General features: G+C 40.0%; 1 protein-coding gene across 1 annotated transcript in view; it reads left to right on the top strand.

Moving 5' to 3' along the window:
• gspt1l (G1 to S phase transition 1, like) overlaps window positions 1–14,803 on the top strand; it is a 33,117-nt gene extending 18,314 nt beyond the window's left edge. Inside the window, exons 5-14 of the mRNA XM_080447941.1 lie at window positions 444–521; window positions 2,371–2,551; window positions 4,272–4,426; window positions 5,016–5,159; window positions 5,386–5,479; window positions 6,119–6,199; window positions 7,153–7,326; window positions 7,992–8,081; window positions 12,695–12,863; window positions 13,778–14,803. Coding sequence (XP_080304067.1) covers window positions 444–521; window positions 2,371–2,551; window positions 4,272–4,426; window positions 5,016–5,159; window positions 5,386–5,479; window positions 6,119–6,199; window positions 7,153–7,326; window positions 7,992–8,081; window positions 12,695–12,863; window positions 13,778–13,830 — 1,219 coding nt within the window. The 3' untranslated portion in view covers window positions 13,831–14,803. The remainder of the gene's footprint in view (window positions 1–443; window positions 522–2,370; window positions 2,552–4,271; window positions 4,427–5,015; window positions 5,160–5,385; window positions 5,480–6,118; window positions 6,200–7,152; window positions 7,327–7,991; window positions 8,082–12,694; window positions 12,864–13,777) is intronic.
• Window positions 14,804–15,721: the final 918 nt, after the last annotated feature.

The following is a 15,721-nucleotide window of genomic DNA, read 5'->3' as shown; positions in this document are numbered from 1 at the left end:
TATAATAAGCGCTCACTAATGCTCATTATAAGATGGCACCATTTCTGTCTACTCTGTGTAGGCAGGCTTGGTAATTTCAAACACACTTTTTTAAAATGTTATTCTTGGTGTGGCTGAGCATTCTGTGTCATATGTACAGTAGTAGGCTACTATGTCTCCTGTCCTTATTGATGTATCCAAAGCACTGAGCAGCAAACATTAATTCAAAAGCCTAACAGCAGCTTTCAATGTCTTGTGTGTGACACAGCCTAATACAAAATGAAGCATATGGATTGGCACACACATTCACATTGAATAAACTAAACACCATCTTCTAGTCAGTGAGAACACATCTCCAAAAAATGGCATTTTTAGTTTATCTTAGAGACACTTTTATCCCCGTTTAGGAAACGGAACAACAGTGTTTGGGGTTATTTTATGCCATTTCACAAATGACCCTGCAGGTATCTAACAGGCATGGTGGAGAAGAGGACTCTGGAGAAGTATGAGAGGGAGGCCAAGGAGAAGAACAGGGAAACCTGGTGAGTCCAGCTCTACGTCCACAGACATCTACAACCGTTGGTGCTTGTGTACAAAACGGCACAATGACCGTTTGCTAACTCTGTTTATTATTTTACATTATACACACACCTTGGTGTAAATTATCCTGCTTTATATTAGAGACTAACAGTGTGTGTGGTTCTGGCTCTAACCTCACAATTCGCTGGACTGATGAACGCGAAACTTTGCATGCACACTGACAGTAGGCCACATAAGTATGTCCACTCCAATCTTTTTTCCACTGATTTGTTTGTTTCTTACGAAAATAAAGTCACCTTGTTTGGGTTTGACTCACCTGCCAAAAAGATGTGAGGCTCACTCTGTTTTATAAATAAATGTCTGTTTGGAAAATGGGGATGCTTCGAACTTCCAGCAAAATTGGTATTATGTAAACTCTCCATAAGAGAGAGCCACAGGACAGTGGTAGATAGTTAAAATATTTACAAACCAAGGCACATTCGGGGGGGGGACAGTGGCCTCTAGTGATGTGCGGGTCGGGTTTTTTCATGACCCACCCCGCCCCGCCACGGAACCCAACCCGCCTCAACTCGCCCCGCGAACCCATATATAAATCTATGGCTCAACCCGCCCCGCGGTGGGAAAAAAAGATAATCATCATCATAATAGCTCAGATTTATATAGGGCTCTTTTAAGTACCCAAATTTGCTTTAAATGTCTACAGTAGCACAACATTGTCATGGGCTAAATAAACAAGCATGTTGTTCAAAATATATATATATATTTATTTTTGCGTGAGAGCGGCTGACCCGCTCACCTGTAGCCCGCATAATTGCCTGAAATCCTGACTCGACCACCCGCGCCGCGGGTTGACCCGCAGGACCCGTGGGTTACGGGTCGGCCCGCTCATCACTAGTGGCCTCCTTAACTTTTCCAGCTGTTGTAAACTAATAAATTAAAAAACACACCTTTGTGCATCAGCCTTTGACATCATCTAGTCTGAACTAAGCACTACATTACGTCATCCAACTCATTGCTCTTTATTTTTAACACATTGTGTGCCAGAGGTTTATTAAAATACTGTACGTTCAGTGCCTGCATATCTTCCATCCACTTACGTTGATACGTTTCGTGCTGTAGAAGTCCTGACGCGGAAGTGCATGTAAACAAAGCTTGTGTGCAAGACGGCGGAGGGTCCCGACTAACGCCTGGAACAATAATATTTCTAACGCGATCCTCCATTGCAGAGTGATCGGCGATCGAAAACGGCTCACTTCCACCACGTTAAAAATAAATGGGAGATATTAAGCTTTTAGTCAAGGAGTTAACATTGGAGCGGCCGACCGAAAGGATTTTTGACATGTATCCACACCCGGCCTCTCCTTCTCAGAGACTCCTTGGATGATCCCAAAGTTTCGTTAGAGCGCCCCACGTGGGCCCCACGTATAAAAAAAAAAATTGGCAAAAAACGGTCTGGACCGTTTATGGCACATGACGCATGGTTTCTCAAAAACGGTCCGGACCGTTTTTGGCACACAATGTGTTAAATTACCAACACGTGTAATTTGTACACATGTGTACATTGCAGTGCTTGTTTTTATTACTGTTTTATTACTGCTTGTTTTTGTGTACAGCCCTTTGGGACATGTTTTGTGATATTGGGCTATAATACAATTTGACTTGACTTATGCTTTCATAGTTGCTTTGTGTCACATTAGCAAATACTGTAGCACTACTGTGAACATGTAGCGACTGTCTAGGCCTGTCACAATTACTACATGATAGATCTGCTATTTCCAAAAAAATGAAGAAAAAAAAATAGAGTATAAAATGATCAAATCAGTCATCTCTTAACTTTGTCTACGTTTGTAGGTATTTGTCCTGGGCTCTGGACACAAACCAAGAGGAGAGAGACAAAGGAAAGACTGTGGAGGTTGGCCGGGCATACTTTGAGACAGAGAAAAAGCACTTTACCATCCTCGATGCTCCAGGTCACAAAAGTTTTGTACCTAACATGATAGGAGGAGCGTCGCAAGCCGACCTGGCTGTGTTGGTGAGTTCTTTATGTATGCAACTTTAGGAAGTCCTCTGCATAGATGTATATCGTTGCTGTCGGGTGGAAACGTGTCCAAAACTGTTACTTTTCAAGAAATGTAAAAACAAAAAAAGAGAACCTGTGTTCCTATGGATCCAATGTAGTTATTATGTAGGCACAAGCTCTCGTTAATACTTTTCATTGGTTCAATATTTATAAAACCCACAGACAGACTGAATCACCTTCACTTACAAGCTCACCACGTGCCACAATGTGACACATGGTAAGCTTGTAGATCTGCGAATTTGCCACTTTTGTGTGACACTGTATTAAGAGGAATTAGGGCAGTCATTTGTTTATTTTCTTTGAATAAAAAATGATAAAGTTGAAATATGGAGATAAGAGGTTTCGACTCCTTTCTGAAGTTAAACTTGTTATGTCAATCTACTTTACACAAGGTTACACTGAAATAATAGTTTTAGGTCAATGCAAAAACGCCACAATATTTGAAAGAGCAGTATAGTGGAGATTGCCACTGAATTGCATGTTTCTCCGGTCCATTTTGACATGTTCATTGCATAAACATGTTTTACACGTCTACTTTAACCACTTACATATTGTATGTATTGTTATGTGCCACACCTTATGTAAATATTAAGCATAAAGGCTATTTTTTTTAGAATATCCGGCTATAACTACATGCCCAAAACAAGAATGTCAGGTTTGCTGTTGTAGGTGGTGTGGTATTTTTAGTTAGTTTTAGTATGTTTTTTGTTAACGCATTGAGTGCCAGAGGTTTTTTAAAACAGGGTACAGCCAGTGCCAGCGTTTTTAACCATTTTTCTACCTTTTGCAAGTAGTCACAAAATATTTTCTGTGATCACCTTCCTCACAATGATCCCATCATTACACACACAGGGGTCTCGAAGAATCGTGAAAAAAACCCCAAAAACATTCGGTAATCTCTTCCATAGTTGCAGCCAGTTGAAAATAGTCAAAAATACATATTAAAAAAAAAAGTACACATGAGCCGTGATACAGGCTTTTAAAGTAATAAGTTAACCAGGAAGTGGATAGGAGTCTAAATCTTCGAAAAATTATATCTCTTGGTGCTGTGAAGGAAAAAATAATATATATATTTTTGGCACTCAATGGTTGGATTATGAAAAACAGCCAGGGCCGTTTTTGGCACTCAATGTGTTAAAATGGTCAAAGCTCTATATTGTGATGGCAATCATTGCTATAGAGTGTTTGTTCTGTAACAGGGGTCTCCCTGTCTCTCCAGTTCTTTAGTAAACAAAAAATACAGTTTCAGGTGGATTACACATTTTCTGTCCAATTATCAGTTTAAATATTATAATCCAGCTCCAATTTCTTCAGCTAATTTTTTGTTTCATCACTTTCAATTTCACTTGTTTATCCTGTATGAGTTCTGATTAGATTAAATTGGTATCTCAACCTGAAAATGTATTTTTTTCTGTTTACTAAAGAGCTACAAACACAGGGAGACCACTGTTACTGAACAAACGCACAATATCAATGATTACCAGGGGAATATTGAAATATTAACTTATTATAACAAAACAAAATTTAACAGGACCTTTTAATTGCATCTTTGAATAATCAAACATTGATTACAAACACATAGTCCCCAGCCATCATTTACAGCAGTCCTGTATCCCTCATTCCACCAGAAACATTGTGAAGACATAACAATTTTCTTAATGATCCCCCCCAGGTGATCTCGGCCAGGAAAGGGGAGTTTGAGACGGGCTTTGAGAAGGGCGGTCAGACGCGGGAGCACGCCATGCTGGCCAAAACAGCCGGCGTCAAGCACCTCATAGTCCTGGTCAACAAAATGGATGACCCCACAGTCAACTGGAGCCTTGAGAGGTGACGTATTTCATGACAGACGACATGTACCGTAGATGACTGGTTCTCAACATGGGGTCTGGGGATCCCCAAGGGTCCTTGAATGACTTCCACGGGCCCCTAGCTAAATGATTAATAGTTGGGAACAAAATGGACCCTTTTGTAAAATGGACCTCCATTTGTACACTTTTAACACTGAGGATTTTACAGTGTAGTTTGGTGTCCCAGAGATAAACCAGAAAAGTGTGTTCCTTGGAGCGCAGTTTATGGACAAAGTCTTAAGGAGTAGTGGAAAGTGTTTTTGTATTTTTTTAAATAATTGCCTCATGGTGGCGCTATAACAGGCCAATTTGAAATAATTGGGTGGAGGTTCTTCCTTGGCCTACTCGGGGTGTGTGGGCTTAGTTTCAGGTGATCAGTCCAGTGGTGCCCAAAATAAGCTGTTCACAGACATACAGACTAATAGACTAGGAGGGAAAGCATAATCCTTCGGCCTGGGGGGATAAAAAATCACATCAAAAAGCGGGTTGTCTGTTAATGCATATCAAACTTCATTTGTTCAAGTGTGTCTCAGGCACTGACCAGTGTTACTCTGTCCAACCTTGTGCAGATACGAGGAGTGCAAGGAGAAGTTAGTGCCATTTTTAAAAAAGGTGGGCTTCAACCCCAAGAAAGACATTTACTTCATGCCCTGCTCTGGTCTGACTGGAGCCAACCTCAAGGAACCAGTAGAGGACCTGTGCACGTGGTACACGTAAGTCTGAAAACATTTCACTATTATATCACCTTTTATTTCTTGGCCTGCAGTGGCATTCTGAGTTGAGGTGAAATCAGCTGTGTTTTGTGCTACAAAAGTCCCCCACCCCCCCTCTTTAAAATCAAAATCACACCCTCTTTAAATATTGGGCAAAATCGATGAATCCCCTCCATCTGCGAAGTTTTGTTATTTTTCCTCATGACTCCATTTGTTGTAATTACAGAGGGTTACCATTCATTTCACACCTGGACAGCTTGCCAAATTTCAACAGATCAAGTGACGGCCCTGTTAGATTACCCATCGTAGACAAATACAAGGTAAGAATTACCCCCTGCTTGGATTGGAATTGGCACACTGCTGTTTTGATTAATACAATTTTATATCAAAGAACCTTTATGCAATGAGTCTGTTGGGATCTGCTTCTCCTTTGTGTTAAAGTAATGCAAGCCATTGAATCAGTTGAACAATGTGACCTGCATCTTTGATATAACCTTTCACTGTGGTATATTTTAACCATTCCACATAAATGGGGTTTTTGACAAGTAAACAAGTAAACACAACTTTGAGTGTGAGCTCCAGACTCTCGTGCCAAAATGCCATTTCTTTATAATGTATTTTAACATACTACTATTTCTGACAACTTGTTGCTTTCCAAAGTATCCTCAACAGCTATTTCTGACAACTTGTTGCTTTCCAAAGTATCCTCAACAAAAGTCCCTGCAGCATTCGTTATGGTCTGGTACTTCCGTGGTTTTATTTTGATCTGAATCTGGGACTTGCAGTTGTAGCAGGTGTTTCCAAAAACACTCAAATTAATATTACGCAGTATGACTTTAGCCCCATTTAAAAAATACCAGACCTTAGTAGAGCTTGTAGATTAGTATTTGTCAACATGTTTACCGGTAATATGTTTGTTTGACAGTTAACAGTTTGTTTGTATGTTCATTTCTCTGTAGGATATGGGGACTGTAATACTGGGTAAACTGGAGTCGGGCTCCATATGCAAAGCACAGCAGCTCATCATGATGCCTAACAGGGTAAGAGCCTCATAGGACACTACACTTTTGAGTGTACCGGTATTTGCATTCGGTCATACGCCTGTGTCGTTTGCTGAAAATAGCAGATCTACAAGCAGATGTTGCGTTGTGACGCGTGAGTTTGTAGATCGGCTATTTTCACCAAATGTTGGCTCCAGAATAGGGACACCATGGATGGATTAACCACAATGACCACAGGTCCTGGACACAAACTCACCATGGAGTTTAGGCCTACATAGGGATATGTTGTCAGTGATCCACAATCGAGAATTGTTTCTTAGAAGTGTAAATGGAGGAATGTTCAGTCCTTTAGGTCTAAATGAATTGGTTCATCAGTTTACGTTATGCCTACCAGCTAAGCATATGTTTCTCCATGTTGATTAATTAATACATCTTAAGGCCAAGGACCACCATTGGCTCCAGGGCCCTGGGCATGTTCCCATTTTGCCTGTGCATTAGGGCTGTGCCGATATATCGTCCCGCGATATATCGCGATACGTTTTCGTGACGATATGTATCGTTTTGGAAATAATAATAATCAGGCATGCAAACAGCCCCGAGGTGAAAAGGGTGACAACATGTTGTTTTTTTTTTCGGGTAAGGTGTCACACTATTGCCCTATTTGGATTCAAAACGGCTATTGTAGCTGAAAAGCTACAAGTTTGCATGTCTGAATAATGCAAAAACAGAATTATTTGTTTGCATTTGCTTTTTTTCTCCCCCATATATTTTCATAATAAAAAAGTGCGTATCGAAGTTGTGAGCCCAATATCATATGAAATTAGTGTATCGGCACACCCCTACTGTGCATAATTGAGGGACTAGGGTTCAAGTGGTTAAACAATTGTGTACTGTAGAAGGAGTGCACACAGAGCACGGAAGCTTAATTTATACTGACATGACATGATGGTGTCAAATTCCTAATAGTGTGTTGATGGTTTCTCCTCATGCAGCATGTGGTGGAGGTGCTCAGTCTGCTGTCAGATGATGTGGAGACGGAGGACGCTGAACCTGGAGAGAACCTCAAGCTGCGACTGAAGGGCATCGAGGAAGAGGAGATCCTACCGGGCTTCATCCTGTGTAACGCTGAGAATCTCTGCCACTCAGGACGCACCTTCGATGCCCAGGTACCTACACATTGTTATCATTTATTCATGATGCCCAGGCACCTACATATTGTGTTATCACTTACCTCAGTTAATTCCAGCAAACAAACAAGGTGATTAAAGGGATTTGGCCTACCTGTTCAACAAATGTTGACCAATTCATAGTCCAGACATGGCATACACGGACATCAATGTACCCATTCACAGTGAATTCTGTTTCAGCTGTTCTATTTTATCACAACCGTTCATCATCATTACAATTCTACTGAGTTACCCTTTGCAGGGTTAGAACAAGGTTACGCCCTTGCGGCTATTGCACTGAATATAATGTAGTCCTGATGTAAAGAAAAGAGACAACGGCGCACATAGATGATGTCAAAAACCTCTGGCGCACACTGACATGGAAGAAAAACTATTTATAACACAAAAACTGCATTTTTAAATATCTTCACCCTGGTCAGAGTTTTCCAAAAAGACAATTTTCAGGGACTAAAAACACGGCCCCTGGTGTTTCCCAGGCCTCAGGTTGAGAACCAGTGGCTTATCGGTTTCAATATGCTCTCCATCAAATTGTAACTTTGTCTGTTTGGAAAATAACTATTTTAGATAATCAGTGACATCACAAAGTGAAGAGACAGCCTTGTTCCATTGAGTGATGTTCTATTTGTGTTTTTTTGCTTTCTAAGATTGTCATCATTGAACACAAGTCCATCATCTGTCCTGGTTACAACGCAGTGCTTCATATCCACACCTGCATTGAAGAAGTGCAGATCACGGTAAGTTATGTTGGAAGAAGCATTTATCAGTGTATGGCTTCACACGGAACAGGTGCTGAATGTACAGATGCATTTGGAATAGTGTGGATGTTCTTTTTCTCTACCTAGGAACTTGAATGTCCAAAATCATTACTTTTCAGGAAATGGAAAAAATTAAACTTTAAACCTATTGTACTTAATTTGGGAATGTTATTATAACACACAACAAAAATAGTCATTGATCGTCGTTGATCGGCTATTTTCTCTACTTTTGCACAATACTGTCATACGAATAATAAAATAGGGCATTTATTTATCAAAAACAAACATAAAAGATTCAAGGTTAATGCACAAAAGTGTTGGGGATATCAAACTGTATGTTTTCACAATTTGACAGAAAGACGCTGTTAAACCAAATCACAGGATGTTTTCTCATCCAGATGTGATTAACCACTTAGTTGACCGGAGTCCCCCTGGAGTTTGTAAAGCCTAGATATTCAACTGGCGGCCCCAGAGGACCTTATTTGTGGCCCCTGGAGTAATTTATCGTTGAACGAAAACATTTTCCAATTTCTTTTGTTCTAAAATGTTTTTTGGGGGGTTTAGTGAAAGTTATGGTATGGTGTGTGCGATATGAAATGTGAGTTTACCATAATCACAGTAATCCTTTATCATATTCCATCAAGAGCTTTTGGAAAGAAATGAGACAGACTGCAGTCACTTAAGAGCATTGCAGAGGGGAGGTGTGTGTCTGTGTCCAGCTGATGCTCGTTGACGCTCGTTTATGTCAAGGCAATTATGTTTCTGCACTGTCAAATAGGTCTACATCTATTCTAAGATGGCATCAAAGCCAAAGCTTTTTTTTTTTTACAAGCAACCCTCTCTGGCTTATATATATTTTGTTAAAGCTGTTAATAACTAGGCAGGCTACACTTGGTTGGTAAAGTCCAGATGACAAGAATATGACTATTGACATAAGTGGCATTCATCTTTATGGGTCAGTATTTATATTGTATTTGTTATTAGTGTCTACATGTCCTCTGAAACAATGTGAGAACTTACTCCACTTGTTTATGTACTTTTAAACTGAAGATGATGGTCAATGTTGATGATAATTTGGGGAAAATAATTATAGTCTTGTTATCAATTAATTTCACAGTCCCAATGTGCGCTGGAGGAGTGACATGCTTAACTGATTTGACCTGCTTTTGTGCAATGTAGCCTAATTATTTATTGGAAGCAGCTGTATTCCAGAATATTTGGGGACGATCCTCCACTCTGTCTGGTAGGAAATGTATTGCCTCAGTTATCAAACTGCAAGATTTTTGATTGAAGAAAAAAATTAATTCAGATCATAGTTTTACTGCAAAACATGGTGTTATTCTGTGAAACAACGTTTTGAAAAGGAAATCCCACAGCCTTCAGGTCTGTGTCAGCTTGTCAACTTCTTGAAGTGCGCATGGTACTTTATTTCCCTGCGTTTAACTTAAGGCAGAATTGTAGTCTTACGTGGTGGCTGTGCATCTGCCTCCAGGCACCCCTTTAGGTTGGGGGATTAAATGACAAATAAATATTAACCATTTAACAGTTGGTTTAACTGGTTCGACATTTCTTAACATTTACCGGTAGAGATGGTCCGATCGGGTTTTTTGGGGCCGATCACCAAAGTCAAATCGCCGATCCGATCATGTGGGAGGCCATTTCTATTTTTTTTAATTAAAACAAATAATTATTTATGTATGTAGAATTTGTTTTTATTCATTTATTGTGTAGCATTAAAAGACAATATGTCTCAAAACTAAGAAATTAAGACAAATACTGACCATGCCTCTGAACATTGGCTTGCAGTTATTGCACCTAACAAAATGCAATAATATTAGACGTGTCATTCAGGATGGAAAACAAAGTTGTCCTTTTAAGTTGTCATTTAAATTTAGCCTGAGGGAGAGGGACATAGAGGGCCTCCAAGGGTTTTCAGGTCAAGGACCCCTTAGCTGAAGGAGAGATGAAGCAGGGACAGTATATTGTATAAATATTGTATTTGTGTTGCAGATAGAACCTTTTCATAGTTTCCATAGATGGCTTGATAGACTTGTTTGACAGCACTGAGATCAGTGTATTTATCAGACATTTAAACTCTCAGTACTTAGTAAAGTTGACCCTAGGCTCTGTACTTGGTCTGCTCTTTTCCCTCTACACTCTACCTCTTCTAAAGTCTCCTCAGAATATAGGGATATTAGGGTTCAAGTGGTTAATGTAAATAAAAGAAAAAGGCAGGGGTGTCACGATACGCCTAATCCACGATTCGATTTTCGATACGATGTATATTTTTAAAACGTCCTTTTTTCAGCTTTGAGGGTTATATGATTATTAATTTAGGCTATTGTCTTGATTTGTAAAGAAAAACACATGTTTCTCAATAAGTCCCTTTTATTTGAATAATATCAAATGAGAATAACAAAAAGGGTTTTATGCCCTTACAACAACTGTCATTTTCAGATTATTTAAGATGAGTTAACAACAACAACTTGTGAAGCTCTATAACTAAACAAAATCTAAATACAAAGTTGAACATGTAAGAAAAAAGGATCCAAAGACAACTGTTATTTGGCTACATGTTCTTAACTCATTCAGTGCCACATGACGTCTAAGACGTCACGAGGCCTGACGCCCTGAGCGCCAAGACGTCATGAAAAGACGTCATAAAAAAAATAAAAATAATAATATTTTTTTTTTGGAAAAACATGTTCAGAACCCAAGATATGATGATTTGCTGCTCCATTCACTTCTTGTTTAACTTTTTACTGAAAAAGGCACTTTTTTTTTACAATTAATTTTGGTTGTGGCTCTCAGAACCAAAATTCCATAAATAAGCATGGCACTGGAAGAGTTAAACTTAAAGTATGTTCACATTGTTTGAACAGGTAAGAGCTTTAACAAATTCAAAAAAATTGAATAATAAGCTAAGCCAGGGGTCTTCAACAGGGGGTCCGGGACCCTCAGAGTTACTACAGGGGGTCCGCCAATTCTTTGTGTGATATGATTATTTTTTTTACCTTAACCCCATCCCTTTTCTGAGGTGAACTTTAGCCAAAGATAGCAGATCTACAAGCTCACAGCTGCGAGGCGTTGTGAGCTTGTAGATCGGCTATTTTTGGCAAAGAGGTATAGATGGGTTTCCGCACGACGTCATCACAGAGCAGAGTGCGCAATCTGCGCATGCGTGGGGTAGAACGAACCGGAAGCGCCGTTCACTCTGTTGTTATTTTCGGGATTTAGATAGGCATAATGCTGCTATTATAGGCATAATGCTGCTATTATATACAAACAGATCCAACTTCCGACAAATCATTTTTATTGAGTAAAGAAGATATTACAAACTGCATCATTTAATCTACTTTCATTAAACCCGGTGAAGACCATTTCTTTTATGAATGTACATTTGACTAGAGCTGCTGCGGGTAATAGCGCCCTCTACTGCTCAACCCTCCACTGCGCGCGCATCATCCTCTCATGTTTACAAACAGGAAACCCATCTATAGAGGGGAAAAAGAGACCAAGACCAAGTAAACAAAAAAAGTTTCATCTGAAACACAATTTTATACAATATAGAGGGGGTCCCTGCTTCATCTCTCTCTCAACTAGGGGGTCCTTGGGCTGAAAACGTTGAAGACCCCTGAGCTAAGCCATACGCGTGTGGAGCATAATTGACAAACGGTAGCCGTTTTGTCAACAACGCGTCGGGTGCCCTCATAATTCACTGGGAAGCCAAAATATTGCCAGACTTTTGACTTAAAGGAAGCGGGAGGGTTTTCCAATTCTTCCGTTTGTGTATTATCATCATTACCATCGCTGGCTTCAGCAGTGGCCATGGTGAAATGTAAAGTACAGACTACAGCTGTCTCTCTCTCTGTCTCCTCCAAACTCCTCTGTGGTGTGTGTGGGTTTGTCCTGTCTTTTTTTTTTTCCTCCCCCGTCGTATGCACGCATGCGCGATGCACGGAAAAACAATAACAGCGGCTCGAGCATGGCTTTATCCGGACGTGCAATAGGATGTGCGCATGCGTGGGAGTATTTTTTTTTTTAATTAACCCTTGAATCGCGATACGGCTTTTGATTACGATACACTGTATCGAAAGTAATTTTTGGTACGTATCGAGTATCGTGACACCCTTAGAAAAAGGTCCTATCACCCAATGATTTGGAGACCCCCCTGTAGTAACTCTGAGGAGGGTCCCGGACCCATAGATAATACTTCTCCATACAACGGTGTTTTACCGAGAGAGAATACAATTCCATACAAAGGCGATCAGCTCGGTAAATTTACCTGTGATCGGAATGTCCCGATCACATTCTTTACATTCAATCGGGCCGATCCGATCCTTGGCCGATCAATCGGACCATCTCTAGTTACCGGTTAAACGGTTAACCATTAACATTTGGTTATTTTTTTTGTATACATAGCCCTGTGGCCCCGTCCTCAATTAATTTAACAATTTTGTCCCTCTTTCTAATCTAGATGAATACCCCTTTTGTAAAGCCTAATCATAGCTTTTATTTCAGTTAACTAAAATGTTTTTCCAATTCTAGTTTTCATTAGTTAAACAACCCTGGTCTGTTCTACTCTTCCAAAGGCCTTAATCTGTATGGTGGACAAGAAGTCGGGGGAGAAGAGCAAGACGCGACCGCGGTTTGTCAAACAGGACCAGGTGTGCATCGCTCGTCTACGCACCGCAGGAACCATCTGCCTTGAAACCTTCAAAGAATTCCCCCAGATGGGACGCTTCACCCTACGGGACGAAGGTACGGCCAACGTAGAACACTGGTTCTCAAGATTTTAAATTTCAAGGACCCCCAGTTTGATTTCCATTAAACTACAGACCCCCCTTTGATAACATTTTTATCTATGGGATGGACACTGTGTCCCTTTAACTCTGAGTGTAATGGAGCCAAATCCAGTAAAAAAAAAAATCTTTGTTACTGTTAATTATTGCTGCTATTTTTTATTTTGTTTATTACTGAGACAAAGTTAAGGAACCAAAGACTTAACTTGTGTTATATTGATATCAGCTTTTCTGAAGGCAAAATTGCAATTTATGCATCCAATGTGTCCTGCTTTCAGCCTATTTCAGACATATCATTATAGGCAAAAATATTTTCAAAACCAGCAGATCGACCAGCTCACGTGAGCATGCAGATTGGCTATTTTAAATTTTTCAAATTGGTTAGACTAGATTGTGCACTTTTTGACAACATGTGTGTCAAAACTTCGGTTATGGGTGGGCTAGGACATCGGCGTCAGTCGGGCTCTACTTTCGTACTTGTATATAGAATGTCCATAGAGGCCAGCATGTCTTTCACTTTGCTTATAACTCTTAACACTTCTGCTCTGCACCATGTGAGTGGTACAGTAATGTTACATATTTTAAGATTAAACAGTATTTGAATTGTTACAACTAGCAATAGAATACAGGTTTGGAAGCATCTTCCATTAAACCCTGATGGTCTATATATTTCAACTGTTTGGCTGTATGTAGAACAGTAATACCTAAACGTACATTATAATAACTTAACATGCATTGTTTCGGAAACTGAGCTCTGTTACAAATCGAATTGGCCTGACCAAAAGTTTTAGTTGTGCAATTTCATTTATTTTTATATGTGCATGAATCCTTGTTCAATATTACACATGTTGAATATTTGTGTTGTGTCTCCAGGTAAAACCATTGCCATCGGTAAGGTATTGAAGTTGGTTCCAGAGAGGGACTGAAGAGGACCAACACGTCACATGATGGATGGATGGATGGATGGATGGGAGCCCCGGTCACATGACCATGTGAGGAGGGTGGCGGAGGCTTGCTTCGTTGGAAACCACGGCAACCAGCGCCTCGCCGCGCCCCCCCCGCACCCCACCACCCCTCTCTCTCCGCCTGGCTTAAAAAAACACTTCTGTGAAAAAGAAAAACCTGTTTTTAAGCAAATAATTAAAAACCAAGATCAAGTCCACACGAGTCGGCTTTCTCATATTGAGAGCTCAGCTATGCCATTTTTGGGTTAGCCCCCCCCCTCCCTCTCCCCCCATGTACCTATTCCAGTCTACTCATGATTATTTCCTTTTTTTTATGCTTTCATCGATGAAAATGACAGGTGGCAGACATTCTATATAATCCCTGCTGACTACTAGAGGCGATGATTTATCCACTTTTCTGGGGCCAGCATTTGGCGAAAATAGATCTACAAGCTCAGAACGTGTCGCGTTTGTGATGCGTTCTGAGCTTGTAGATCGGCTATTTTCGGCAAATATATCTAGTGTAGACAAAAAGGATCAGGGGGCCTACTATTGACCTCTGGGGGACTCAAGTATATAGGGTTTAAGTCACTGAATGTCTGCCTCCGCACATCCTGCGTGCAGTATTATATTCAGTGCCTAAAACTCCGCCTCTAGTGGTCATTGGGAATTTGTAGAACCGTAGTTACGTTGGTAACTTTCGTTATATCTCTACACAGATGTGGACCAGCAGGAGTTTGCTAGGAATAAGTAAACGGCAAAAAAAATTTGAAACAGTTTAACCAGATGAAACCAAAATGTTGATATCCTGGTTATACTTTACCACCCATTTATATTTTATTGTTTTTTTTTTTTGGTTTCTCATTAATGGCGTTCTGGCTGTGTGCCTGGGCGTGTTCACATGTTATTAAAGCAAACTACTATGACAATAAAATATGGAATTGGGGAACGGTGACGCGTGTTAATTTGTTGAACTCTTGGATTTTAAAATCACTTTAATCTAAATTTTGGGCATGTATGGTGGGGAAAAAAACATTTAAAAAAAATGGGAAATGGCCAACCTACAAGCTCACAATTTTGACAGATTGGGTATTCTCCCCACAAGACACCATTGCAAAATTAATTATAAATCAGGGCTTAAAGCACAATTCTACTTTCGTACCGAGTTGAGTTGTGTAGTTAGCTTGCTATGATGTACCTCCAAATATTGGTGTGATATTGTCAATAGCTGCTCCTGATTAGAAATTTAACTGCATTGCAGTAAAACGGTAACTATTTTAGCGCACACTAAGAAATTCCATGTACAACTTTAAAAAACCCATTACAGCATTATTTATGAAATGTCAACTACTAAATAAAATGCGTTTTGAAATGAAAATGTCATACATACAACCCACTTGTTTGTACTAGGAGTGACTTTGAGAGCTGTTCACTGCAATAAGTAAATGAGGAGACTTGGATTTGTTTAATCAACAGAGCAGCTATTGAAGTTATCTATAATACATTTTTGGAGTTGCAGTATGACAAGATAACTACACATTACAACCCAACACAACAGATGTTGATGCTTTATTACTAGAACCCCATCAAGGTCCCCAAACCCCACTTTTAGAACCACTGAGCTAGAGGAGCCAAAGTACTAAGTTCAGGTTCTAGAATATAAAGTATGACACTATCGCTTGCCAACCAAGAACTGATCTTCAACTTTGCTTGAAGATCAGTTGTTGTCGGCAAGCGTCACCGCCGTGCAGCAAATTGACTGGCGGTACATGCTGAAAGCTGTCAACTGAACTGAAACCTTATTGAAAGTTTTCTTATTGAAAGTCTTTGTGAAGTAACATTTCTAAGTTGTATATCTGTTAGGGGTGCAACA

The sequence above is a fragment of the Gymnoscopelus braueri genome (assembly GCF_963280865.1).
Source record: "Gymnoscopelus braueri genome assembly, chromosome: 13".
Taxonomy (NCBI): Eukaryota; Metazoa; Chordata; class Actinopteri; order Myctophiformes; family Myctophidae; genus Gymnoscopelus; species Gymnoscopelus braueri.
Note: the sequence above shows the minus strand (reverse complement) of the source record. Positions and strands in the feature narration are given on the sequence as shown.